A 26,847-nucleotide genomic window follows, 5' to 3' on the forward strand; every position below is an offset into this window, starting at 1 on the left:
CTTGAAGGATTTCTGAAGTTTCCAGGGTTTCCCTGCTGAATATAGAGTTTATATACAATGCTTCCACAGACATGTTTGTGGCATGACTCTGCCCTCTGGCCACCCGAAATAGCTCTGCTCCCACCCGGGCTCTTCTGAGATACCAGCAGACACAGCCCGGTTTCAAGACTGACACCAAATGACTTTTGCTAAACCTAGGACAGCTGAGGTCCTTCCAGCCAGGTCCTGCCATCTCGAGTCACAGAACAACAGCGGCCACCTCTCGCTCCCCACCGGCTAGTACTTTCCAAGCCTGACTCTTTGCCATTGAGTCCCATTCCTCCCAGCTTTTCCTGGGTTTCCTCTGCCTTTACAGCAAACTCCTTCACCTGCTGATCTTTCTCAGAACTTCTTCAGGGGCCGTCCATCCTCACAGGTTGTCGGAGACGTCTTTGGTCCAGGACAAGTCACGAACCACAGATGCCCAAGCTCCCGGCCCGCGCGGGTCCATGGATGCTTCAAATCTTCGCGCACCTGGATTTCCCTGTTCTCGCGGCGCCAGCTCGGCGAGAAAGCTGGTCATCGCCTGCCCTCTGCTGGCCGATGGAGGTATTGACCCCACTTCCGCTCCACCAGGGTTGCACCGGCGGGATGGAATGAAGAGCGGGCATTTATTGAGTTCCTGCTGTATTTCAGGACTGAACTGGACGCTGGGGTGTAAGCATGAACTCGACCTGCTCTCACGGAATTCCAAGAGACAGACCATAACATCAAATTCAAGCGAATATGAAATTATAGCTGTGGGCTATGTGAGTGAATAATACGAGGATTCGATCCAGCCTTGGAGGAGGGTCGGGGGGATGTTGGAGGTGGGATTAGGAACTCCAAGCTGCCCCTAAGAGGGGACTTTCGAGCGCCTGATGCTTCACAAAGTCATTTCAGGTCATCTCGAAAATCCTGCAAGAGCGGGGGCGCTATCCCCATAAAGCAGAAAGCGGGGTCAGATGGGGGAAAGAATTTACCAAAGTCGCACAGCGAGCTAGGAGCAAAGCCAGGCAGGCTCGATTCCAAAGTCCTGGCTTTTCCGCGGTTCCCGGGGCTGGGGTGGTGGCGGGCCACGGGGATGGTCCCTCGGGAAGCACTAGGGCGCGGGGCGGGGCGGGGCGGGGCGGGCTGGAGCCCGGGGGCGGGGCCTGAAATTCGGGGGGCGGGGCGGACTGGAGCCCGGAGGCGGGGCGGACTGGAGCCCAGGGGAGCGGGGTGGACTGGGGCCCAGGAGCCGGGCCTGGAGCTCGGGGGGCGGGGCGGGCTGGAGCTCGGGGGCGGGGCGGACTGGATCCGGGGGCGGGGCCTGGAGCTCGGCCCCGCCCCGGACACTGTAGGTGAAAGGGCGCCCTTGGGCGTGGGGACCGGGCAGGGCGGGCCTCCCTGGTGGGTGGAGTCTAGACGGATTGGGACCTGCAGAGGCCGCCCTTAGCTCGTGGAAGGGGCGGAACCGGGATCTCGACCAGTCCTAGAGGAGCCGGAAGTGGCTAGGGAGTGCGGGGCCGGAGACACTTTACCTGCTGACCCTGTGCCCTCAGGTAGAAGCGGCGCTCCGGGAGCCCGGAGTCCAGTGGGCAGCTCCCCAGGTAGGGCCCAAACAGGGCCGGAGATGAGGTCCCCGTCCCCCGCCCCACCCGGCCCCGCCCATCTGCTCTGCCATCTGACCCTCATTCCTTCCCGATCCCGGGCCCGAGTCCCTCTCCAGATATCCGAAGGGAACTCCGGGGTGGTGGAGCCGGGCCTCACTTCATCCCTCTCCCAGACTCAGCGCCTCCGGGGTCCCGGGACATCCAGAATGGGGGATCGGGAGAGAATGAGATATAAAAACCTCTCGGGGGAAGTTTCACCACCACCACCACCCCCAGCTTCACCCCTCAGGCAGACTGTGACGCTAGGGAAGACACCCACCCTCTCTGGTACTGAGTGTCCTCAGTTGCAAGACAAGGTCTGACCCTTGCCCCGCTGGCCCTGAGACTGGGCAGGTCAGAGGCAGCAGCTGTGAAGGCAGCTAGGGATCCTGGGTGGAATTGTCTCTCTTGCACAGCTGGAGCAGGGCTGACCCTCCGACACCCTCTGGTCCTAGACAGAGCACTACACGCCACCATCCCTGAATCTGGGAGCCCAGAAAGGCTGAGGGCTGACACCCATGGCAGCTTGTTCTGCCTTCCCTGTGGTGGGGTTGTGTGCAGGCCTGGTGGGGTGGGGTGGCATGTAGATGTTTGTGGACTCTGAGGCCTGGGCACCCTGGCCTCAGCTTTCTGAGGCCTGCAGAAACCTGCCACTCAGCTTTCTCCTATCCCAGCAGCTCTCAGCTGGGGGCAGTTTTGTCCCCCAGGGGACATTTGACAAAGTTTGGAGACAGTTTGGTTGTCAGCAAGGCCACCATTGTGCAGGGCCTTGAATGCCAAGTTAAGTCTGAACTGTCAACTCAGGGCAGGGGCCGTGCATTGGAGTCTGACCTCTCCTGCCCTCAGCACCAGCCTGAGTGAGTGAGGACAGTCACGATTCCAAAAACAGTGCTGCAACTGACAGGTGGTGTGGCTGGGCGTTCAGTGCCTGCCGCTGCTTTATACCAATTATGTCATGACTTACTCGGGCATCCCTGTGTTATTCCCATTTAGGAGGCTGCAGCTGAGGCTCAGAGAGATGAAGTGACTTGCCCAGGGTCACAGCTAGTAAAAGTCAGAGAGACAGTCTGGTGCCTTAAACCACACTGCCTGCTGCCCCCCAGGATCTGCGCATTGGTCATAAAGCCTTGATCTAGGACAGCAGGAAAGAGGGGGCCAGATGAGCAGGAAATTGGGGAATAGGATTCAGAGGCCTTGGGAGGGAGGGGTAGCCATGAGTCCTTAGAGGAATTAAGCTAACCAAGTTCCCTGAGACATATTTGGTTTTAGACCTGTGAGTTTGAGGGTAAAGGGGAGTATAGGGGAGCCAAGCAGAGCTCTCCTCCATCCAGAGCAGACCAAGGAGGCAGAGCTGGTCCCGGAGACGGGAGGTGTCTTCAGGAATGGGTACAGGTAGAGGGAAGGGAGCCCAGGGCTTGACTCACAAGGCTCTCCCCCTCCCCTCCAAAATAGTGAGCAGACAGAGGTGGGACATCGACTCGTGAGCAGGGGAGCAAGGAGAGGAATGAATTCTAGGCTCCCATGACATTAGAGCTGAGAGAAGGTCTGAGAAATCCAGGCCGAGTTTCATAGAAGGGGAAACTGAGGCCAGCAAGTTACTTGCCAGACCACATCCCACGAGTGGATCAGAGTAGAACCCGGCTGCCCCCTCTGCCACTCAGCTTTCTTCTATCCCAGCGGCTCTCAGCTGGGGGCAGTTTTGTCCCCCAGGGGACATTTGACAAAGTTTGGAGACAATTTGGTTGTCAGGAGGGAGGGTGCCACTTGGCATCTAGTGGGTAGACCAGGAATGCTGCTAAACATCTTACAAGCCGCCCGCCAACCCCACAACAGAATTATCCAGCCCAAGCAGCAGTGGTGGTTAAGTTGAGAAACCCGGGAGCAGGTGGGGCTGAGCCTGTCTCCCCGCCCACCCGCCACCGGCTTTTCTGCTCTGTGCAGGGCAGAACGTTGTCCCCACTCCCGGGGTGCCCCTCTCCTGCTTTTGCTCCTTTAAAAAAAAAAATTGTATATACTTATTTATTTTTGGCTGTGCTGGGTCTTCCTTGCCCCGAAGGCTTTCTCTAGTTTCGAGTGGGCTCTACTTTTCATTGCGGTGCGTGGGCTTCTCATAGCAGTGACTTCTCTCTTTGCAGTGCCCGGGCTCTAGGGTTTAAGTGGTTGCAGCTCCTGGGCTCTAGAGCGCTGACTCAGTCATTGTGATGCATGGGCTTAGTTGCTCCACAGCATGTGAAATCTTTCCAGACCAGGAATCGAACCCATATCCCCTGCATTGCCAGGTGACAATGCAGGATTCTTAACTGCTGGACTCTTTGCCACTGAGGAAGCCAATGCTTGCTGCTTTATATTCCTAGAAGCTTCTGGAGTCTTCTCTGCTTTCCTGGGCTCAGTGATCTAAAGCCCTGCCCACCACATGTCTCTCTTTGTCAGTGGGTCTCCCATATTCGTACTGTAGTGTTAAGGATGGAGAAACCAAAGTGGGAGTTTTCACCTACCACACAGCAGACGTGCCTTGCAGGTAAAAGATGTGTTCAATTTGAGTGACATTTTAGGAGTCCAAAGAGTTTCATTTTATCCCAATTTCTCACTTGAGCAATTCTCATGGGACCTTATCTTTGTGAAGCTCTCTGTTTCTGACTAGCTCCCAGGTGATGCTGGGCCTTGGAGCAGCACATTTGGGATTTTAGTGAGGCATTACAGGGCAGAGCAGAGAGGGCAGCCCTCTTTGTAGATGACTGTGGCGTGGTTTGGGGACCATGGAGGGGAAGGAACCATGGTATGGAATCAGGAAACCAGGATATGAGTCATCACTCCCTCCCCCCATCTACAGCCTGCTAGCTTCATAGGGTTCAGATAAGTCACTTGACTTGTTTGACGGGTGATCTTGCATGGCAGGTCTGCCTGGAGGATGCAGGATCAGAAGGAAGTGCCCTGTGAAGGTGGGATGGTTTGGGTCCCGGCAGCCAGAAGGGTATAGCCCACTGCCATTGGCCATCAGGGAAGGGGTGATGAGCTGAAGCTGACGGGGCGGGCGGCGGGCCAGCGTGGAGGTGGCTCTCACGACCCTGGCTCTTCTCTGCAGCTGCTATGGCTCCTGCCTCTGGCTGACCCAGCTCTGGCTGACCCAGCTCTGGCTGGTGTGAGAGCCGGAGGGACCAGTTTAGCTGGGAGAAGAAGGATCAGCTGTGATAGGCCAGGGGCCAGCCCAAGGCCTGAATGTGGGTCTGAGGAGTGGGGTCAGGGCTGAGAACTATGACTAGAGACACTGGGATCAGGTCGTGGCTATGAATGGGCTTCCCACATGTCCCAGGGAAACTGGGAAGAATTTGGGAGTTTGGGCTTTAAATTTTGTAGTTTGGGCCCAGCTGTGAGGGATGCCTTACCGTAAGCATCTGAGAACTGAGCAAAGCCTTGGGTACCAGGGTTACCTCCACCCTTGGCCCCCTACACATTAGCCACAATGGCCCTGCAAGGTTCCTTTTAACTCCTAGGACCAGGAGGCAGCAAGCAACCCATTTCTCAGATGGGAAAACTGAGGTCCCCTTCTCCCCCTCTGCCTGGGACTGTCCTGTGTGACCCATGGGGGCCCTGGGCCTGATCTGCCATGAGGCTGGCCCCTCACTGTACCCTAACTTGGGGTGCCTCCCCTCTCCCTGCCTCCACAGTCAGGCCATCCCAGAGGTTCACACCAAGGGCTCTGCAAACACCCAGGCCTGGGAGCGAATCCTGGCTCCTCTCCTGACAAGTGGTGAGATCATGGACAAGTCACTCCGCCTCTCTGAGCCTGGCTTGTCTGTAAACAGGGATAATGACCCGCTCGGCCTGCCTGGCGGATTGTCGTAAAGACAACAGGAGCCCTGCCACTGAGCACTGTGGTCATGATTACTCATGGCATTCAGAGGCTCACGGCGCCCTGGATGGCCTTACCCGGTGCCCCAATTTGACAGAAGTGAGCATCACACTTGGAGAAGGGAAGGAGCCCCACGGCCGGTTGGGATCAGAACTCACGTCTACAGGCGCGTCTCCCAGCCCATCACGGCTGCCCGTCTGCGGAGGCATTCTGAGGACCACCAGGACCACACGCCAGAAGCCTGAGGTAGGTCCCGGGGGGGTCAGGCTGCGGGGCCTTCCCCAGAAGCGGGGTGGGCCCAGCACCTCCACTTTTTTCACCGGCACAGCCATGAACTACATGGGGCAGCTGGCGGAGACCGTGTTCGGTACGGTGAAGGGCCTATACCGGGGCCTGAACCCGGCCACGCTGAGCGGGGGCATCGACGTGCTGGTGGTGAGGCAGGTGGATGGCTCCTTCCGATGCTCGCCTTTCCACGTGCGCTTTGGCAAGCTGGGCGTCCTGCGCTCGCGGGAGAAGGTGGTGAGTGTTGGCCAGGAGAGGGGCCCCCCGGGGGGTGGGGGGTGGGCTCTGGGAGCCAGGACAGGACCCAGACCTCCCTGGGGTGGCAATACATCCACTGGGCAGGCTTCCCTTCTTTTGTATTTTCTTGGGGTTGGATTGGGGCTTCTGGTCCGGGAGGGTCCCTGTTTTCTCCTGCAAACAGCATATCAGGGCAGGCTTCTGTAGTGGGGCCATTAGACTGGCTTCAGCTTCCTAAGACCTTACCTGTGTGTTCCTGGTAAGTCACTTCACCTGTGTGAATGGGTACATTCTCATCTCCCTGATGATGAACTCGGAGCTCACTGGGGACAGGTAGGCGGAGTTACTCACAAGTTAGTTCCTTCCCCTTAGGAGACCAGCTCCGTCTTCACGGGGCTCAGACGAACATGACAGATTTTTATTAACACCAAGTTCTGGTCTGGTGAGCCCAGACCCCCTTCACAATAGGGTGACTTTCCCAAATCCTAATAGGAGAGTGTAACCTTTCGGGAGATGGTGTAGCTGACTGGTTAAGGGCTTGGGTTGTGGCCTCAGACTTTCTGAGTTCATAGCCTCACTTGGCTACTTCCCAGAAAATTACTTAACCCCTCTGAGCCTCATTTTCCTCATCTGTAAAGTGGGGATGATGATGGGAGCTATGGCCAGGGGTGGTTGTGAAGGTTAAATGAGATGGTCTATATAACACACTCTAGAGAGTGCCCAGGAAAGGGTCATTATTAACACTGTTCATGTCATGCACAACTGTTCGGGTGTGCTCCTAGGTGTTGGGGACCACCAGTGACAAGATGGATCATGTTCTGGGACTTCCCTGGTGGTCCAGGGGTTAAGACTCCATCCTTCCAGTACAGGGATGTAGGTTTAATCCCTGGTCAGGGAACAAAGATCCCACATGCCACATGGGGTGGCCAAAAAGTTAAAAAAAAAAAAATTATGTTCTTGTGCTGATGGGCTGTGGGAGAGAGAGGAACACAGAAACCAAGGCATAAACAAGAACATTGAGATGGTGAGCAGAGACCCTCAGAGTGGGGATCAGGGGGCCCCCCAAGGTGGGGAGGGAAGAGAGAGGTCCAGAAAGTGCAGTGCGCTGGGACAGCAGGCAGCCTGTGTCCCAGGACCAGCCTGGAGGCCAGTGGACAAGAGGTGGGAGTGGAGGACGACAGCGGGTACCCCCGCTCCACCACGCCCCGTTACAGGTGGACATTGAGATCAACGGGGAGCCAGTGGACCTGCACATGAAGCTGGGGGACAGCGGGGAGGCCTTCTTCGTCCAGGAGCTGGAGAGCGATGAAGTGAGCACATCTTCACTGGTGACCCTCTGGGCAGGGCCTGGGGTTTGGGGCTGCCTTACCTCCATGAGGAGCTCGGAAGCCAGCAAGTCACAGGGCCATGCGACCGCCGCCCCGTCCAGCCTCCAGGCCTGCTTTCCCGCCCGCTTAGCCCTGCCCCTGTTTTGCTCCACAGGAAGATGTGCCTCCCCTCCTATGCACGTCACCCATCCCTTGGGGGGGCCTGGCGGGGTTCCCTTCGGACTCCCAGCTGGGCACCACCAGCGAGCCTGATGCCAGCAGCGCGGGCATGGCCTCCAGTGGGCGGAAGAAGAAACGGCGCAGGAGGAAAACCAAGCGGAAGGAGGGCACGGTGGCAGCCGATTCTAGTTCAGAGGAGCTGGAGGCGGGTGCTGAGAGTGAGCCATCCCTGCTGGAAAAGCCAAGGCCGGAGCCCCCAGGGTATGTATGGGGCTGAGGGCGTAGGCACGCCACCTGGGCTTCAAGCTCAGTTTCCTCTGGCGATGCTGTGTGACCCTGGGCCAGGTCCTTGACCTCTCTGGGCTTTAGTTGCTTTACTTCCTCGGTGATGTCCAGGCTTCCATGCCCTGCCCAGGGTACCTGTCCTGTCAGTGACCATTTATTTCCCTGTGGCCCCCTCAGCAGCATCCAGCCAGAAGGGGAGTCCTCTCCGGAGCCCAAAGACATCTACCCCTACTCTGACGGCGAGTGGCACCCCCAGGCCAGGTGAGCGTCCAGGAGGGCTACAGGCAGAGACTCAAAGCCAAGGCCCCTGAGAGGGGTCTCCATGTACATTTTGCTGATGAGTAATGATACAGAACATATTTATTGCATTTACCAGCCTGTATATCTTTTGTGTAAAGTGTTGATATTCAACTGTCTTGCCCATTTGTTTTTTTATTGCAGTAAAATACACATGGGACTTCCCTGGTGGTCTAGTAGTAAAGACTAACTACTAGTTAAACTGGAGAAGGCAATGGCACCCCACTCCAGTACTCTTGCCTGGAGACTCCCATGGACAGAGGAGCCTGGAAGGCTGCAGTCCATGGGGTCGCTGAGGGTCGGACATGACTGAGCGGCTTCACTTTCACTTTTCACTTTCATGCATTGGAGAAGGAAATGGCAACCCACTCCAGTGTTCTTGCCTGGAGAATCCCAGGGACGGGGGAGCCTGATGGGCTGCCATCTCTGGGGTCGCACAGAGTCAGACACAACTGAAGTGACTTAGCAGCAGCAGCAGCAGCAGTAGTTAAGACTCCACATTTCCAAGGCTGGGGCCATGGGTTTGATCTCTGATTGGGGAACTAGGATCCCACATGCTGCACGGTAGAGCCAAAGAGTTGAAAAGAAAAAACATAGAGAATTTATCATTTTAACCATTTTAAATAATTCCCTGGTGGCTCAAGCGGTAAAGAATCTGCCTGCAATGCAGGAGACCCGGATTCGATCCCTGGGTCAGGAAGATCCCCTGGAGAAGGGAATGGCTACCCACTCTAGTATTCTTGCCTGGAGAATCCCATGGACAGAAGAGCCTGGCAGACTAAAGTACATGGGGTCGGACACGACTGAGCAACTAACTCATCGTCAGCCATTTTAAGGGACACAGTTCAGTGGCATTTAGTATACTCACGATATTGTAGAACCATCACCCACCTCGAGTTCTAAAGCCTTTTCACACCCTTAATGGAACCCCTAAACCCATTAAGAAGTCACAACCTGGGACTTGCCTGGTGCCCCAGTGGTTAAGACTCTATACATCCAACGCAGGGAGTGTGGGTTCAATCCCTGGTTGGGGAAGTAAGATCTCACATGGCACACAGCCCAAGAAAAAGAAATCACAGCTTTGCCCATTGTTGTTTTTTCTTTTTTTAAACTGGATTGCCTTCTTATTGTTGATTTACAGGAGTTCTTTATATAGTTATATATTCTTTATATATTCTAGATCCAACACAGGTATAAATACATGTTACACACACACAAAAAAATGTTCCCAGGCTGGAGAGGGTGGCAGAGGGCGGCCGGCTGGCTTGGGGGCCCCTGAGTTCTTGCTTCCTGTAGCCTCTCACCAGGTGAGCTAACATCTCCCAAGAGTGACTCAGAGCTGGAACTGCGGACCCCCGAACCCAGTCCCCTGAGAGTGGAGTCCCACATGCAGTGGGCCTGGGGGAGGCTGCCGAAGGTGAGTCCCCTCTGTGTCAGCCCCCCAGCCTTACCTCTTAGAGGCTCCATGGCCCCTGCGGGTCAGGACTGGAGTGCCTGAGACTTGGCCTGCCTCCCTGAGGCCTTGCAGGGTGTGAGAAGCAGGCCCTTCCCTGTCCCCATCGTGCCCTGTCTGTTTGATTGAAGGTGGGCAAAGCTGAGTGGCCCGAGTCCTCGGTGGCCGCTGATGCCAGCTCCAGGACAGCCTCTCCGCCTCAGGGGGCGCCCAGCACCCCCTCCGCCTCTGTGATTGGTGTGGACCCTCCGGGACTCCCAACCCTGCAGAGAGGGGCTGGCACTGACCTTCTTCAGCCTGACACGGAGGCGCCCACTCTGGCGGGTCCCCCTCTCTCTGCCCCTGAGAGGGAGGAAACCAAGACTCAGAGTTCTGGGGACGCGGGGCCCCATCCTCCATCCAAATCCTGGAGCTGGGCTGCTTTGAAAGACCCCGCTCACACCCGGAAGCCGAAGGGGGTCTCCCAGAGGAAAGGTGAGTGATGGCCGGACCCCTCCCACTGCTTCCCTGGCCTCAGGTTATCCCCTGAGTGGACTCCGGGACTTCAGGCACATCTAAGCACCTACTGTGTGCACTGTGTCTGGCCCAGCCCTCCTTGTGGGACTCACAGTCCCGTGGAGCAGACAGATGACACAGGCGTAAAGCAGGGAGAGCGTAACGCGGTGCATACCAGACAGAATCATTGGTTGGGATGGGGGCTGTTTAAATCATGGGGCTGGGGAAGGCCTCTCTGAGCAGGTGATGCCTGAGCTGAGACATGGGCCATAAAGATCCAGCCAAGTAAGGACCAGGGGAAGAGAATTCTAGGCAGAGGCAACAGCATGGCGATGAGGAGGGAGAGAGGTTTTGTGTCTAGGAACCAAGGCAGATGGTGTTTCTTAAGCGAGGCCAGGGAGAGTGTTAAGAGAGGAAATTGGCTCCTGAGCTGTCCACATGGGTAGTCACTGGCTACAAGTGCCTGTTTCAATTAAAAGTGAAAGTAAAAGTGTTAGTCGCTCAGTCGTGTCCGACTCTTTGCAACCCTGTAGACTGTACCCCGCCAGGCTCCTCTGTCCATGGAGTTCTCCAGGCAAGAATACTGGAGTGGGAAACCCATTCCCTTCTCCAGGGGATCTTCCTGACCCAGGGATTGAACTGTGCTCTCCTGCACTGCAGGCCGATTCTTTACCATCTGACCCACCAGGGAATCCCCAAATTAAAATTAATTGAAATGAAGTAACACTTGGAGGACTTCCCTGGTGGTCCAGTGGTACAGACTCCCCACTTCCACTGCAGGGGGCAAGGACTCAGTCCCTGTTTCAGGAACTAAGATCCCACACGCCCTGTGGCGCAGCCAAAAAAAAAAATTAAATAAGACTTAAAATTCCATTTCTTCATCACGCCACGTTTATGTATACCCCACAACTGGGTTAGGCCGAAAGATGCCCCCGCCTCTCCCGCCAGGTTCCCTGAAAAGAAGCCAGCACCTGGGCCCCAGTGACATCTACCTGGATGACCTGCCCTCCCTGGATTCTGAGAACGCAGCCCTTTACTTCCCCCAGAGGTGCCCGGGTTCTGGACTCCAGGGTGTCTTGGGATCGAGGCCCGTGGGGACAGGGGTCGGCTAGCAGGGGCCAGGCCCTCCTCCCAGCTGCCACCTCCTATTCATGTCCCTGTTGGTCCTTTCGTCCCCAGCAACAGTGGGCTGGGGGCCGGGAAGTGGAGTGCACCGGACAGCCTGAAGCCCCTGGGGGACTGCAACCCCGAGCAGGAGCCAGAGCCCACTGCGGACACAGCAGACGCAGTGGCGCTGTCCCTCTGCGGGGGCCTGGCCGACAGCAGGGACGTTTCCATGGGTATGCTCGGTGGTGGCCCCTGCCCTCCCGAGGACTGAGCCCAGGGGACAGGAGAAGGGAGGGAAGACCCTCGAGGGTGGGCAGCGGAGGTGTGCGTGAGGCTTCGTGGAGCCCACCCTTGGCCAGCAAGTGCTGGGCGTCCCCAAGACCCCGTGGGGCCAATGTTAAGTGACACCGAGCTGTGACTCCAGGACGGCCTGGGGTGGGACCAGCAGATGCCAGAGCCCTGGGGAGCCAGGAGCCCTGCTCTGGTCAAGCTGCAGGAGGCCCCAGGGGCAGAGATGGGGCAGCCGGGAGGGGCAGGGACAGTGGGTCAGACGGGACATCAGCCTCACCTCTCGCTTTCTGCCTCTGCGCCCAGAGAAGTTCAACCAGCACCTGGTCTCCTACGAGGACCTCGCCCAAAACCCCGGCCTCCTAGACGACCCGAACCTGGTGGTGAAGATCAACAAGCAGTGGGTACTGGGACTGGGCCGCTGGGTCGCCCCTTCCTCCACAGCCCTGACACCCCATCTATCTCTGCAGGCATTATAACTGGGCTGTAGCTGCCCCCATGATCCTGTCCCTGCAAGCCTTTCAGAAAAACCTACCCAAGGTAATGGTTGGAGCTCCCCCCAGATCTCCTGGGGGAAGTGGCCATAGCCTTGGGGGAGGGGCCCCTTGGCAAGGAAGGGGAGGGTGGGCAGAGATGGGCCTGGGGCTGAAGGACAGCAAGACCCACTCGGGGAGGAGACACTCAGGCTTCCTGAAGCCTTGCCCCAGGCGTTGTGGCTGAAGCACCCCCCCTTTCCCTGGCTTCCTGCCATGGCTAAGTCCATTTGGAATGGATTTCTACTTCAGAGGAATTCAGGGCAAACCAGAAGCAACAGGGACGTGTCTTCAGCAGGAGCTTTTTGGATCTGAGAGACAGTCTTGGGAGGTGGAGGTCCCACCCCTCACCTTCCCCAGAGACCCTCTCCAGGCTGGGCTTGGGGTTTTGCTTTATCAGCACACAGTTGTTGAGTACCTACTATGTGCTGGGCCTGGACCAGGGAGAATCACACCCTCATAGGGAGATACTTAACCAGAAACTCAGTCAAATGAGTATACAGTTCAACTGTGAGAAGTGGGAAGGAGCAGTCTGGGGTCCTTTGAGAGCCTCCAGCAGGGGTTTTGCTGACGTCTGAAGGGTGAGTAAACGAGGGTGGGGAACAGCCTGTGCAGATGCTCAGAGATGGAAGGTCCAGTCTCTGTAGTCCCTCCCAGAACCTCCACCCCTCACAGGGCTGACCTGCACCCAGCCCTTCTGCCCCTCAGGAGCCATCCAGGGCCCCACCCTGTCTGGCCCATCCTTATTAGCTTGGTTAGGCTTGCCCGAATGACCTGATGTTGACAGCGGGTGCCTCCCATTGGTGCCCCTCAGCTCTGCCCTCTGGTTGGCTGTAGGTCTATGCTGGGACCCCAGAGCCTGTGGGAAGGGAGAGGGTCTCCCCCGGCCCCCCCGCTTGGTTCTCCTCACCTTAACCCAGACAAACTCAGGACAAACTTAGGAGATGCTCCACCAGCCCAAGTGGTGGGCACTAAGTCCCTTAAGTTGTGCCCAACTCTGCGCAACCCCATTGACTATAACCCGCCAGGCTCCTCTGTCATGGGATTCTCCAGGCAAGAATACTGGAGTGGATTGTCATGCCCTCCTCCAGGAGATCTCCCCGACCCAGGGAGAGATCAAACCCGCATCTCTTACATCTCCTGTATTGGCAGGCTGGTTCTTTACCACTAGCGGTGCCTGGGAAGCCCCAGCCTCTTCCCTGCCCAGGGGGACACCCTGGCACTTGTCCTCCTGACTTGGGTTCTCCATTCTGTATTTGCAGGAAGCTGATAAGTCTCCTAGGTGGGCCTGGGCTGAGCTATCCCTAGGATAACCTAGCACAAACAAAATCAGATATTTTCACAGGGTCGTGCTGTCCCCACCAGACAATAATGGTCACATGTACAGAGAAGGAGGCTGCTCAGGGGATAGATCACTAACCTTAGGAATTGCCCATGTTGGTCTTGGAGGTTGAGGGTGGTATTGACTAGAGACTGTCCCTGCTGCCACTTGGTGGCATCATGCAGGGAGAACCAGATCTTGAGAAACTCCCAAAGCACTGCCTTCAGCCACTAGAGTAGGGCTGATGGTATTAGATCTTGATTCATGAGATCTAGAGGCCAGGCCAAGGCTGGGCTAGAGCTGGGGGATCAGCTCTAGCTGGGGTGGGGTGGAGGCAGGCAGAAGGGGCCTTTGTTTTCCCATGCTTATCTCCTAGAGTCATTGCTCAAAATCCCAAGATGGGGATGAGTAGGCTTCTTTAGCCTCCACATGTAGATAGAACCTTGCTCTAGGGTCAGCCCTAGACTCCGGGTTCATGGGGGTCACCTGGGCAAGGTAAGGTGGGTTTGTGGAGGCAGGAGAAAATGCCAGTGGCCTTCCTCTGCCCGCAGAGTGCCGTGGACAAGCTGGAGAAGGAGAAGATGCCCCGGAAGGGAGGCCGGTGGTGGTTTTCCTGGCGACGCAGGGATTTCCCGGCCAAGGAGGTGGGTGATCATGGTCCCAGGGTGGGCCCCGCATGGGCAGTGGGTGGTGGTTCACTAGATGGATATTCCCCCCACAGTGCAGCGCCCAGAGGGAGAAAACCGCAGTGCAGGAGCAACGGGGGTAAGTCGGATCCCGTGGCTGGGGCTCTGCAGCTGGAGCAGGAGCTGGGAAGGATGGCCGTGGGGGGCGGGTAGAGCCAGCACCCCTCCCCTGCCGTGGCTCTTTGTCATTCCACAATCACTTCTACACCCCTTCTTCCTGGGATATGTCCCCATTTCACAGATGGGAAAACCTACATACACCAAAGGTCTCAGCCAGGAAGTGGCAGAGCTGGAAGGGGTACCTAGAAAACCGGACCGGACAAGGGGCTACTTTATGAAGGAGTGGGGCATCCTGTCTCCCCCAGGGGCCAGCTGACCTTGCTTCCTTTTCTCATATCTGAAGTGGCCCAGAGTGTCCAAGGCTGGGTTGGGGGGTGGGGGGCGGTTATCGAGGATGGGCTGACTGCTCCCGCGGCAGGTGGGGTTGGCCAGGACAGAGTTCTCAGTTCACCGTCTCCGAAGCAGGTACCAGCATCCTGACCATGGAGAGCACCTTGGGGGTTGAGCGCCCTGCATCTCCGCTCCGGCTCTGTGGAGTCACCCTTTTGGGTGGAGACCCCCCTGGCCTGCGTCCTGCTGCCTTCCACCACCCCCTAAGTGGGTGGCCCCTAGAGGGAGGGGTCCCTAGAGGTGCAGGGACATGCGGCAGGCTCCCTGTGACCTGGGTGAGGGGTGGGCGCATACAGGAAGGAAAGCCTTGCCTGGGGGAAGTGGCTTGAGAGCTGGTCTGCCACAGGGAGAAGACAGAAGCCCTGAGCAGCGAGGACGACACCCTGGACAGCCCTGTCATCCTGGAGGCCCCCTCCCCGCCCCCATCGCCCCCAGCCCATGCCCGTGCCTACAAGAAGTCCCTCCGCCTCTCCTCCAGTCAGATCGTAAGTGTGTGCAGGTGTGGGGGAGGCGGGGCTGCGAGAACTGTGTTCCCAGGGCCCTTAGGGCACGACTGCAAAACAGCTTGTGTTCACCAAAGCCCAGAATCCATCCCCCAGCATCTGCCATCCTCCCCTGGGGACGCCTGTCTGTGCCACTTCTTCACATGCCAGCCCTTATTTTTTTTTAAGTTGAGTTTATTAGAGAAATATGAGAGATAAAGACACCCCAAGTAACTGACAGAAAACTCTGAAAATGTCCCTTTTCAAGCCAAGTGGGGGTCTGGCCTTGACCTCCCCAAAAGGACAAGAAACTGGTGAGTTAGCAACACTGTTCTCTGGCAGCCACCTCACAGGGGCATCTCAGCCAGGACTGGTTCCCACCCTTGGACAAAGGCGGGGAGAAGACAAGCCCATTCTTTGGTTGACACTGGCTAGAAAAGCCCCCTCTTATGTATAGAATCTTAAAATATCTACCTGCAGGGACTTCCCTGGTGGTGGTCCAGGGGTTAAGGCTTTGCACTTCCAATGCAGGAGGCACAGGTTTGATCCCTGGTAGTGGAACTAACATCCCACATACCCTGTAGCATGGCCAAAAGCAATTAAAAAAATGTCCCTATAGTGAGTTGGCTGGCTCCGGGTCTGCCTTTGGAAGCTAAGGGAAATCAAACGCTGATGACAGCCTGTCAAAGACTCTGGTAACCCTAGGCCCCCAAGTCACACCCTAGAGTCACTGTGGCTCCTGTAACAAGAATGTTTTTTTCCTGAGTGTGACTCTGGCCAGGGAGGTGCCCAGCAGGGTCTGGCCAGCCTGGTACAGAGTAGCTGCTATCTGTGTGGTTCCCAGGGGCGCACACCCAGCTTGGGGATCAGTGAGGTCACAAGCTGTGACCCTGATTCTTCTCTTTGGACCAAGGGCAGGGCTAGGTCTCTCTTCGGGGGGAGATGTCACAGGTACCCTAGCCTCAGGCAGGAGACTGCCGGTGAAGATCCCCTCAGTGCCCCCTCCACGGAGTGGGGTGTCTCCGCCCAGAGCAGTGTCGGCCCCGAGGCTGATGTGAGAAACCTGGACGGGGGTCACGGGCCAGGCTTGGTCCATGAGCTTCATCTGAAAGCTCCCGTGCCCGGCGCTGTATGGGCCCCGCCAGCAGCCCCTCGAGTCCTCCTTGTGGCCACCTTCTGCCTACATGGCTGCCTCTGATGCATTCAGGAAAGTTCCTGAGTTGGGAGGAACAGGAGAAAGAGGCCTGTGGAGAGGCAAGGCCACAGCGTGGGGGTGGGTGGTGGAAGGACAGTGTCCGGCTGAGCCACGGCACCCCCTCCCCCCGGTCCAATTCTAGCGGCGCCTGAACCTGCAAGAAGGTGCCAACGACGTGGTCTTCAGTGTGACCACCCAGTACCAGGGCACCTGCCGCTGCAGGGCCACCATCTACCTGTGGAAGTGGGACGACAAGGTGGTCATCTCCGATATCGACGGCACCATCACCAAGTGAGGCGGGGTCAGCCGTGGGCCGGGAGGGCCTGGGGACTCGCCTCCCTCTGTGCTAGGGGAGGGGGTGAGAGAGAGAGGGGCCCGCCCTCCCAGTGGGCTATTGGGGGGTGGGGGTGGGGGCCCAGTGGGCCACACCCCTTGAGCTGGAGGGCCACGTGGGACTGTCTCCGAGTAACTGGGTACTTACTCTGTGGGTCTAGGTCGGACGCTCTGGGCCACATTCTGCCCCAACTGGGAAAAGACTGGACACATCAGGGCATCACCAGTCTCTACCACAAAATCCACCTGTGAGTGCCTGGGCTGGGCAGGGCCCCAGGGAGGGAGTTACAAGATGTCTGAGGCCACCCTGGCCTCTACCCCCAGAAGCCAGGCTTGGGGACCCAGGGCAAAGGAGGAGCCCGGGGCAGGTCCCTGGAGTGGGGAGACCTGCTGGCCCTCAGCTCTGTGAAAGGCTTATCTCGTGGGGCCGGGGCCGGGGCCTGAGTCTACCTGCTGGCCTTCCTGCCATAGATGAAGCCTACAGACTGGCCCGAGTCCTCGCCTCGGGCCTGGGTCCACCTGGGCCTCGGGACTTTGTGCGTGTCCCTTCTCCCTGCAGGGCCTGGCTCAGCTGCCGTCCTAAGCCTCTCCCGGCAGAGGTGCCAGGGTTGCGCTTAAGCCGATCGAAGCCACAAAGACGAGGTGGGTTGGGCCGGTCTTTTGATTCCTCGTCTCACCCGCAGAAACGGGTACAAGTTCCTGTACTGCTCGGCACGGGCCATCGGCATGGCCAACCTCACCAAGGGGTACCTGCAGTGGGTGAGCGAGAGGGGCTGCGGCCTCCCTAAGGGCCCCATCTTGCTGTCCCCCAGCAGCCTCTTCTCTGCCCTGCACAGGTAACCGCCCCGCGGGATGCAAGCCCACTGCTGGGGCGGGGCGGGGCGGAGCAGGGAGGTATGCAGGCCCGCCAGCCCGGGCCTGGCTGGGACAGTGTCAGGCCTTGCTCGGGTGTCCGCTGGGTCAGACCCTGCAGCCGTCCCCTGACCCTGCTCATCCGGTCACACGCTAACCCCCTCCCTGCCCACGGCCCCGGCTGCCGCAGGGAGGTGATAGAGAAGAAGCCAGAGGTGTTCAAGATCGCCTGCCTGAGCGATGTCCAGCAGCTCTTTCTGCCCCAGGAACAGCCCTTCTATGCCGCCTTTGGAAACAGGCCTAATGTGAGTGTCCCCTCCTTGGGGAGCAGGGGGTGCTGAGCTACCGGCTCTACCCTTCCCGGCCTTCTGACCCCCTGACCCCTCCTCGTCCCCCGTAGGATGTCACTGCCTACCGGCAGGTCGGCCTGCCTGCCTGCCGCATCTTCACGGTCAACCCCCGGGGAGAGCTCAGCCAGGAGCTGATAAAGAACCACAAGTCCACGTGAGGCCCTGCCACGTGCCTCCATGCCCCAGCCCTCTCCCCAGGGCCCAGTGCCACCTACCTACCTGCCCCTGGGGACCACCCCCTATCCCCCCCCAGCCCCAGGTCCAGGGCTCCCAGGCAGAACGCAAGGTGTCCACCTGCCGTGATGGGGACCTGCACCTCTGCCTGCAGGTACGAGCGGCTCAGCGAGGTGGTGGAGCTTCTCTTCCCGCCTGTGGCCCGCGGCCCCAGCGCAGACCTGGCCCACCCTGAATACAGCAACTTCTGCTACTGGCGGGAGCCGGTGGCCCCCGTGGACCTCAACGCCTTGGCCTGAGCCTGCCTCCGGCTGCCCGCCGACCATGGCCCAGCCCAGAACTGACTGTGTCCCAGGGCATGGGGGTCGGAAAGCCAGGTGCCCACTTGGCCAACCCGCTGAAGGGGAGGAGGGGGGCTGCGAGCTGGCCGTAGCCTCTCCTGTCCCCAGGTCTTGGGCAGCTGAGCTACGGTGAGGGGGCAAGGGGGCCGCTGCTCCAGGCCCTGGAGCAGGAAATGCGTGGCCCTGCCCTGTAGCCAGGAAATGACTGGGTCCTTGCGGGGGTTCTCTACACCCTTGATGTCTCTTTCCCTCTCACCTGGGACCTGGATTCAACTCCTGACAGGACAGAGATGAGAGAGGCCCCTCTGAGGCTTGAGGCCTGTACGCCCAGGAGAGGGGCCAACCATCCAGGGAAGAAATTGTCTTCCAGCCCTCTCTGGGGAGCCTGCACTGTGCCCTCTGAAGCCAGATCCTCCGTAGCCCTGGCCCCTTCCCACAGCTCTAGAGCCAGCCAGATGTCACTGCGGTCCCCCGCTCTTACCCTGGTGTCTCAGCCCATCCAGACCCCAGAGGCACTAGGACCCCCCTCCCCAGCCTCTGGGGAGGGAGATGCCATACACCCGGCCCCTCCCTGCACCTCCACGGAGGACACAGCCCTAGACTCTGCCAGGGCAGGCAGGGGATGACCTGCCTGGCCCGCCCCCCACCCCCGCCAGCCCTTGCTGGTCATTTCACCACCCACACAGCTGCAGCATGAGTTTCTGTCCGAGGGGCTGTGGGAAGCAGGGCCGACACCCCACTGCCGCCATCCCTCCCACTGCCTTTGGGGAAGAAAGGACCTTTAGACGGGCTAAAAGCTTTAATCCAGGCTTGCCCTACCCACCCCCCCCACCACTCCCCAGCACCAAAGTGGAGGGCAGAACACCAAATGTCAGGAAGGCAGAAGGCGGGGCTGCGAGCTAACCGGGGGCGCCCAGGCCCCCATGGGGGAACCGAGGCCGGAAGCCTCAGCAGGGATGGGTCTCCGCGGGGTGTGTGAGCCAGACAAACGCTTGTGTTCTCATGCTGTCATACCTGAATTTCTCACCCCGTTGTGAACATCCGCGCAGGGCTGGGGTTTTCCAAGGATGTCGGAAACTAGGCCTGGAGCCCTTGCTCTCCAGCCGTGGCCTCCTGCCCAGGGTCTGGCCTCATTCGGGCCATGACGTACATGAGGGCTGCCCTCTGGAGGGAGGCTCTAACCTGGGGCGGGGGGCGGATTTTCCCCCAACTGGAAAGCAGGGGACCAAGCTGGGACCAGAGTACCCTAGAAACGTCTTTGGGGGAGGGAAGGCAAAAAAGGATAAATTACAGTGGGAGGGGCCACCAAACATCCTTTCTGCCAGGAAAACACAGCTGCCTAAGCCCTCACCTTGGGGGAGGATCAGAAGGAATAAAGAGTGCTCTTGCCGAGTCCTTGTGTTTCCATTCTGTCCTGAAGGAGCCAGGGGGTGGGTGGTGGAAACCTCTAGTCCTCGGTTCAGAAACAGTACCCATGAAGCTGCCAGGTAGGAGGACCGTGCCAACGGGCACCGCCTTCCCGAAGAAACTGAGCCCAGATGGCCGAGAATAGAAGCCAAAGGGACAGGGTGGCCAGAAGCCTCCGCGGGCCTGGACCTGTCGTCACTGAGCCAAGGGGGCCGCAGAGACCGTGGTCTGAGCAGGGACCTGGAGGTCTGTGCGCAGGTGTCGGCCAGGGCGTCTGCAGAACAACACTTTGCAGACTAGATGCTGAGGTCTCAGGGCCACCCCGGCCTTGAGGCATGAAGTACCAGCTTTGACCATGATCCCGAATTGTCCAGCTGGTGCAACGCCTAGGGTGGGTTTTGGTGCCTGGACAGTCAGGTGAAGCTGGACCAAGACTATTCCTTCAAACCCGAAATGGCATCCATGCTGGCCAGGGGAGGCTGGGAGACACCGCTGGGCAAGGCTGGGCTCTGGTGTGTGTGGGGGCGGAGGTGGCGGGGAGGGTCTGCTCCCAGGGTTGGCAGGATCTGAGGGGGTTTGGGTCCCAGCCAGCCCACCTAATTGGCCTGCCCTGGCCGCGCCCGCTCAGCCAGCTGGGCACGGCAGTCCAGCAGATCATCCCGGAGGCGGGCGATGTCCTTGGCGTGCTGGCCCAGCGTGCGATTCAGCTGGTCCACATGGTCCCACAGGCCCTCCCTGGGCCCCGGCGACTCAGCTGGCAAGCTGTCCAGGCCCGCAGCCAGCAGGCCCAGCCTCCTGCAGGCACCTTCCACTTGGGCCACCCTCTGATCGAAGTGTCCCACCGCGTGCCGGAGCTCCTGGGCCGTGTCCTGGCAGCGGCTCAGCCCGCCAGCCACCTCGGCCATGCTGGCCCTGAGCTGCTCCAGCTCCCCCCGCAGGCTCAGGACCTGCCTGTGATCAGCCTGAAGCCGTGAGCCTTGGCTGCTGACCTGCTCCTGGATGGCATGGACCTCGGCCTCCACCTTGCGTTCCCGCTCATCCAGGGACGTGTTGGCGGCCAAGAAGGCATCGGAATACTGGCTGACGGAGTCGCTGAGGCCCGTGAGCGACTTGCTCACAGAATTCAGGTTGACCTTGAGCAGGGTGATCTCGCCTTGGAGAGAGCTGCCCGTCGCTTCTGCCAGCTGCCCCTGGACCTCAGCCACGGTGCCATTGAGCTGCTGGAGCAGGACCGCGTGGCTGGCCACCTGGCGCAGGAGGGCCTCACTCCGGCTCTGCCAGGCCTTCACCTCGGCCCCGAGCTTGTCCAGGACGGCAGAGGTGGTGCCGGGGGTACACGAGGTCTCCAGCGAAACCAGCCTCTGCTCCAGCACGGCCAGCTCTGTCTGCACGAGAGGCCGAGCCGGCCTGCCTGGAGGGGCGCGGTCGTGGCTCAGCTCCCTGGCCAGCGTCACCAGGCGTTCCTCCAGCCTCTGCACACGCTCTTCCAGTGTGGTGTGGAAGCCGCGCGAGCCCCAGCCCCCTTCCTCCATCCCCAGACAGCAGCCCCCGGCTCCACCCCCTGTCCCGTTGGCGGTCTCCACGCCCTCCAGCAGCCCATCCATGCCCCCCTCGAGCATGGCGGCAGACAGCCGCGTGAGGTCATCCCCATCGGGGGCGCCGCGGCCCCGGTGGGCCTCAATCACAGCCTGCAGGTTCCTCTCGAGGCTGTCCACGCGGGCCCTGATGAAGGCCAGCTGCCCACAGCAGCTGCCCCCGCCAGCCACACTCAGGCCCTGCAGCCGGGTACCCAGCTGTGAGAGTTCCCGGCGCAGGGCCAGCTCTCGGCCATCGAGGCTCTGGTGCAGCCTCCGGCTGGCCGCCTGGCCCTCCTCACACTGCTGCCGCACCTCCTGCACATGCAGGTCGCATGCGCTCTGGACGCCCTGCAGCTTCTGCTCGAAGCCGTCCAGCAGGCTGCCCCAGAGCCGGTGCAGCCGTCGGTCCACGTACTCGTCCAGCAGCGCCAGGGAGGTGAGGGGGGACGGGGGCACCTCCCGCAGCCGCTGTAGGTGAGCCTCGTGGCCAAGGGCCAGCCCGTGCACTTTGTCCAGCAGCTGCACCTTGGTCCGGAGTGTGTTGCTCACCTCGGTCACCTTGCTCAGGATCTCATCCAGGGGCGGGCTGAGCGGTTTTCCAGCTCTGTCTCGGGGGCTCACAAAGCCCTCAGGGATGACCCCAAAGCCCACGGGGGTGGCAGGAGCCCTGGGTCCACCAGTCATCCTACTGGGGTCGTCACGCCTAGCCACCAGGCCGCTGAGGGTACCATATGCTTGTGCCAGGCGCTGGACGTCACCCTCCAGGCGTTCCAGCCGTTCACCAAACAGCCCTGGGCCTTTCCTTCCTGGGAAAGAGGAGGCGAGAACCCCAGGAGTATCACTGGCCTGGCTCACTCAGCTTCTCCTATGGCCCAGACGCCGAGAGATTTTCTGTTCTAAGCCGACCTTGCTGGGCATGGTTCCCCACCAACAGCTGTGGCAGGGGGGCTCTGGGGGGCTCGCCCTCATGCCCAGGGTGAGATGCACCCTCCCCCACCCGGCTTGGGCTCCGCCATCCTGGGTCAGTCCCCAGAAGCCTGATCACCTTGGTGGGGGTCTCCGTGGGCAGACTCACCATGGGGGCTTGGGGCCACTCTGCTGGAAGGAAGGGGCCTGGGGCCCGGGCCCACCTGCCCAGAGGGACTCTGGGTCTCAGGCTCCGGCTGAGGTGGTGTGGCCCCGTGGTCTGTGAGGTGCTCGGGACAGCCTTCTCCAGCGAGGCCAGGGCAACAACGCCAGGCGAGGTCCGTCACCGTCTTGTAGCCCACCTTGTATCTGGGTCTGAGCACCGAGCGGTACCTGGGCCAGGGGCGGGAGAGGGCAGGGCTCTGTGTCCGTGGGCAGGGGACCCTGCCCCCTGCTGGGACCCAGGGCTGCTCTCAAGACTCTGGCAGAAGGGCTGGAAGTCTCCCAGCTTCACTGCCCCGCCAGGATCTCCCCCTTGTCTGTGCTAGCAAGGCAGAGGGTTGGCAGCAGGCCTTCCAGAGGCTCCGAGATGCCTTAGGGAAGGGGCAGGTCAAAGCCCCGCCCGCTATTTTGCTGGGGCCAAAGACTAGTGGGAATTTAGCCCCCAGACTCCCCAGACCACTTGGACCCCCTCTGGCTCACTCTGCCATTGGAAATTCCAACTCTGGCTTTGGCAGCACCATGAAAACTTCTGACAAAACCCAGCCTCTCCCCTCTGGGTAGGTGAGAGGCAGGGCAGAGAAGCTGAGGCAGACAGCCCATCACACTGCCTGGGGGCCACTCCCTACCTGGGGGGCCTCTTACTTCCTTCCCCTCCCCCCTGGCCTGCTCCCAGAATTCGGCTCTGGCCCAGGAGGCTGGCGGAAGGGCACCTTTGATGCTGAGCACAGCAGAGAGGCCCAGGGATGCAGGGGAGTGCTCCCCATGGGGACTCCCTCCTGTTTACCCACTGATACACGGGAGCAAACAGGTCTGTCTTCAGACACACGTTTGAACATCTCCAAGTACAGACCTGTGCGTCACACCTGCGTGCAGCACATCCTCGGCCCACCCATCTGGCTGAAGCCCCAGATCTCGGGCTCCCAGCCTCTTACCCTTGGCCTGCCTTCTCCACAGTCAGCACCACCTTCCCTGGGTCTGCCCAGGGGCCCCCTCTGCAATCAGCCATTGCCGGTGTGACTCTCTGCTCGCCTCTGTCCCCACCCCCTCTGCCTTGTGCTGCTCCCCTGGGATCCTCTGTGGGCTCCAGCCTGAGCCTGCCCTGTTCCCCGCCTGTGTGGGCACAGGGGAAGGCCCTTTGGAGTCCCAGGAGTCACAGCCCTGGTGGAGCTGGCTGCTGCCCTCCGCTGAAGGCAGGCCTGGAGCTTGTGCCCTGGGACCCTGAGTGGGTGGGACTGGGGGTGCACTCACGTGACTGTCCCGGGGCACTTGGGCCCCCAGCCGCACTGCCGGTATTCAGCCTTTAGGTAGCTCTCCGCTCCCTCCTGTAAGATGCAGGTCACATTCCTGTGCACGACGTACGCACAGAGGGCCCTGCAGGGGAAAAGGGCATCCTTAGATTACCTGGCCTGTGCCAGGCTCCCTGAGGCTGCTCCTCCTCCCCTCCCCCACTGCAGGCCTTAGCAAGAGACCAGACTCTCATCTCTCTGCCTCTTTTTTTTCTTGTCCCACCTAGCACCTTGCAGGATTGTACTTTCCCGACCACTGATCAAACCTGGGCCGGGGCAGTGAGAGCACCGAGTCCTAACCATTGGGCAACCAGGGAATTCCCTTCTGTGCCCCTTCTTGTTCCTGGGATCCAGGGCCCTGGTCTTGGGTCCAGCCCCACTGCTGGTTTCTCCGATCCCAGCCTCCCTGTCGGATTGGTCAAGGGCTATGCAAGTACAATATTGAACCAGGCGCCTGGTGCAGCCACCCTCCTGGCCTGGGGAAGAGGCCCACCCTGGGCTTCCCATGCAACACTCCCCACCCCTCTCCAATTCCTTCACTGGCTCTTCGCTCCTTATCATGGCATTGAAGCTTCTGAGGTCCCAACTTGGTGCCTTTGAGACCACACTTCGCACCTTTCCTCCCCTGACTGACTCCTGGGGAAATACATCCCACCTTGGAGTTTTCCCGCTCCTACCTTAGCTCCTGGTTCCCTGCTCTCAGATCACTTTTCGTACCACCTCCTCCAGGAAGCCAGCACTGATGCGTCCAGGCCTACCGAGTGTCAGCCACGGGCTGGCTGGCTGTGCTTCTCCTATAATACCGCTCCAACTCAGCGGGAGTTCACATTCAGCTAGCTCCTAACTCACCTGAAACTACTCAAGACCAGACGCTGTGGCAGGGGAGGCCGCTGCCTGGCAGACACCAACTACCTGCGGACTGGACCCCATAGAGCTCTGGAGCCACAACGCAGGCCCAGGACCCAGGGGGCCCCTGACCAGCTCTGGGGCCCAGCCACATGGGGTCTCCTCAAGGGCTGCGCGGGTCCAGGCTGTCCGCGGGAGGGGGCGAGCCGCAGGGCGCACTGCTCCATCTCCTACCTGGGGGGCAGCGGGAGAAAGGAGATGCCCCGGCGCGGGATGGGGGTGGCCCCGCGTGCTCTGCGCGCTCGGACTGTCCGCCCTCCCTCCGCTCCCTCCACCTGGTCCGCTGCGCCCGGAGTCTGCACACAGCGCAGCTGGAAAATGTTACTTCGCTGGAAAGGTTTCCGCGGGCACTGCCAGGACCCCAGCCGCCGCGCCAGGCCCCCTCGGCTTATTTTCCTTCACCAGCCCCGCAGCCCCCCGGAGCGTGGGGCGCCCGGCCGGGCGGGGGCTCGCCCTGGGGTGCCCGGCGCCCCCGCGCGCGCGGCCCGGGGCAGGTGGGAGCGCCGCCCGGGGCCCAGCCCACCCGCTTCCCGCCCGCGGCGCGGCCCGCGCTTACTTGTGCGGCCCCGGGCGCAGCCGCGGGCGCCATCCCGTCGTGTAGAGGCTGTAGCGGGAAGCACCCGGAGGCGCGGGCCGCGTGAGGAGCGGGGTGCCCTTGGCCTGCGCCCCCGAGAGCAGCGCCGCCACGGCGCACAGCCAGACCGGCAGGCGGCGGCGGCCCATCGCGGCCCCCGGGGTCTCCACCTGGACCCGCGCGGGGCCCCCGCCAGGTGTCCGCCCGCCGCCCCGCCGCTCGCCCGTCCGGGTCCCGCCGCCGGTCGCGGCCCCCGGAGCTCGCTGGCCCGGGCGCCTGGCGCTTCGAGGCGGCTGCGTCCCGCCGAGTGGCCGGCGCTGCTCGCGCCTGGGGCCGCCGAGGGGAGGCGGGAGGCGGGCTCTGTGCGGATTAGCATAAACTTGGGGCCGCGTCGCTCTCCTCCGCCGGCCCCCTCTCCGCCGCCAGCCCCCCGCCCCAGCTCCCGGCTGACGCCCGCGAGCGAGAGGTTAAGCAGGGAGCAGCCCCGAGGTGGCAGGGGCGCAGGTCGTCGACGCCCCGGGGGAACCCCCCAAACACACCCATCTGCCACCGTCGTCGTCCGCGTGCACCCGGTGGCGGTGAGAAGTCGAGCCAGGCCCCTGGGACCGGCCTGGGCACGGGGCTAAAAGCCGTCCACCCGCGGAACACACTCGTTTTCAAAGCCCGTGCGCGCCCTTCAAAGCCCGCGGTCCAGGGCTCTAAAGACAAGATGACCGTGTTTGGGGACGCGCCAGCAACACCTCTGTAGCCACCTCCTTGGAATAGGCCCCAGACCGGCCCTGTTCGCTTGCTCTGCCTCCCTGAAGCCTCATTGTCCCGAGGTGCCCAGGACATCTGATATCTCTACTGACCCCTCCCCTGGCATCTTAAGCCCTCTCTGCTCCCTAAACCTCCGCAACCCAGCCCGGTGGTCAGGCTGTCCTGCTCCTTTCCTGGTGGAGGCCTTCTTATCTCTCAGGTCTCTGGCTGCAGGAAGTCCCAAATGCCCATCACCCCTCCAGCCCAGCCAAAGATGCTCTGCTTCTCTTTGTGCTCTTAGCCCTCTAGCCCGCAGCACTGACTCATTTCCAGTGAGGACTCAAAGAAAACCTTTAGGTCTTTCTCACAAGGAGCTGTTGTTAGGCTTCCTCCAAATTTCCCTAGTGAAACTGACTCTTGAAACTCAGGAGTTGACCTTGAAAGTCATCCTCATTCGGCATCATCTTGTTGGCTTGCTAAGCTGCAAGAAGGCTTTTGAGTCCTGATTCTGTCTTCCAACAGAGTGCCACTTATTCTTGGCTTTGTTTCATCCACCCACGTTATCCTCACCATCTCTGCCTTTTCCCAAGTAAAGCTGGGTGTGCAGAAGATGCAGAACTCTGAGGCACACCTGGAGAGGTGAATTCACCTTTGAGATGTGAATTCACAGCCTTTGGGAAAAGCGATGCTATCAAGGATGCTGGACTAGGGCAGCTCTGAAGCCCACATGTGCGCCCCTGCCCTCTTCCAGCCATACCAGCTTGTGGGTCCGGGGTGGGGTGGGGTGGGTTGGTGGGGCGGCACATACCCGAACCAGGCAGGCCAACTGTTCTCTCTCCTGGGCTTTGAGATTGAATGAAACACAGAGGCTGAGGGCGATTCAGCTTCCAGGTGGAGGTTCTGTTTGTATCCGTTCTGTTTGTATCCCAGGGCTGCTGTAACGGATTACCAGAGGTTAAGTGTCTTCAAAGAACAGAAAGTTGTTCTCCCACCATCCTAGAGGCTAGAAGTCCAAAGTCAAGGCGTCAGCAGGGCCACAGGGAAGCATACTTTCTTACCTCCTGCAGCTTCTGATGGC

At 60.1% G+C, this 26,847-nt stretch overlaps 2 protein-coding genes across 4 annotated transcripts; one reads left to right on the top strand and one right to left on the bottom strand.

The window, feature by feature from the left end:
* Positions 1–1,504: 1,504 nt before the first annotated feature.
* On the top strand, positions 1,505–18,991 carry LPIN3 (lipin 3). 3 transcript variants are annotated; one of them, XM_055545052.1, is made up of 21 exons: positions 1,505–1,610; positions 5,603–5,748; positions 5,831–6,024; positions 7,239–7,334; positions 7,507–7,772; positions 7,974–8,057; positions 9,390–9,510; positions 9,678–10,020; positions 10,990–11,089; positions 11,221–11,381; positions 11,743–11,836; positions 11,907–11,976; positions 13,842–13,934; positions 14,012–14,055; positions 14,773–14,911; positions 16,246–16,394; positions 16,598–16,684; positions 17,120–17,272; positions 17,479–17,593; positions 17,689–17,792; positions 17,967–18,991. In XM_055545052.1, exons 3-21 carry the CDS (start codon positions 5,833–5,835, stop codon positions 18,109–18,111), a joined length of 2,556 nt encoding a protein of 851 aa, XP_055401027.1. In that variant the 5' UTR covers positions 1,505–1,610; positions 5,603–5,748; positions 5,831–5,832; the 3' UTR covers positions 18,112–18,991. The 3 variants fall into 3 exon arrangements, with proteins under 3 accessions (XP_055401027.1, XP_055401026.1, XP_055401028.1); XM_055545051.1 differs by having other exon boundaries at positions 1,522–1,610; positions 5,600–5,748; XM_055545053.1 differs by having other exon boundaries at positions 1,522–1,610; positions 5,600–5,748; positions 7,977–8,057.
* Positions 18,992–19,727: 736 nt separating this feature from the next.
* EMILIN3 (elastin microfibril interfacer 3) lies at positions 19,728–25,367 on the bottom strand. Its single transcript, XM_055545054.1, has 4 exons — positions 25,014–25,367; positions 23,514–23,636; positions 22,213–22,436; positions 19,728–21,943 (listed from the first exon to the last, which is right to left on the bottom strand). Exons 1-4 carry the CDS (start codon positions 25,178–25,180, stop codon positions 20,157–20,159), a joined length of 2,301 nt encoding a protein of 766 aa, XP_055401029.1. The 5' UTR covers positions 25,181–25,367; the 3' UTR covers positions 19,728–20,156.
* Between the last annotated feature and the right edge of the window lie 1,480 nt (positions 25,368–26,847).

This window comes from Bubalus kerabau, chromosome 13 (assembly GCF_029407905.1).
Source record: "Bubalus kerabau isolate K-KA32 ecotype Philippines breed swamp buffalo chromosome 13, PCC_UOA_SB_1v2, whole genome shotgun sequence".
NCBI classification, from domain to species: Eukaryota; Metazoa; Chordata; class Mammalia; order Artiodactyla; family Bovidae; genus Bubalus; species Bubalus kerabau.

Coding starts and splice junctions, on each gene's coding strand:
- LPIN3 (XM_055545052.1), top strand. CDS start 5,833: ATGAACTACATGGGGCAGCTGGCGGAGACCGTGTTCGGTACGGTGAAG. Junction 7,335..7,506: donor AGGAGCTGGAGAGCGATGAA/GTGAGCACATCT, acceptor TTTGCTCCACAG/GAAGATGTGCCTCCCCTCCT. Junction 11,090..11,220: donor GCCCTTTACTTCCCCCAGAG/GTGCCCGGGTTC, acceptor TTTCGTCCCCAG/CAACAGTGGGCTGGGGGCCG.
- EMILIN3 (XM_055545054.1), bottom strand. CDS start 25,180: ATGGGCCGCCGCCGCCTGCCGGTCTGGCTGTGCGCCGTGGCGGCGCTG. Junction 23,637..25,013: donor CTGCGCCCGGGGCCGCACAA/GTAAGCGCGGGC, acceptor TTTCCCCTGCAG/GGCCCTCTGTGCGTACGTCG. Junction 21,944..22,212: donor AGTGGCCCCAAGCCCCCATG/GTGAGTCTGCCC, acceptor CCTCTTTCCCAG/GAAGGAAAGGCCCAGGGCTG.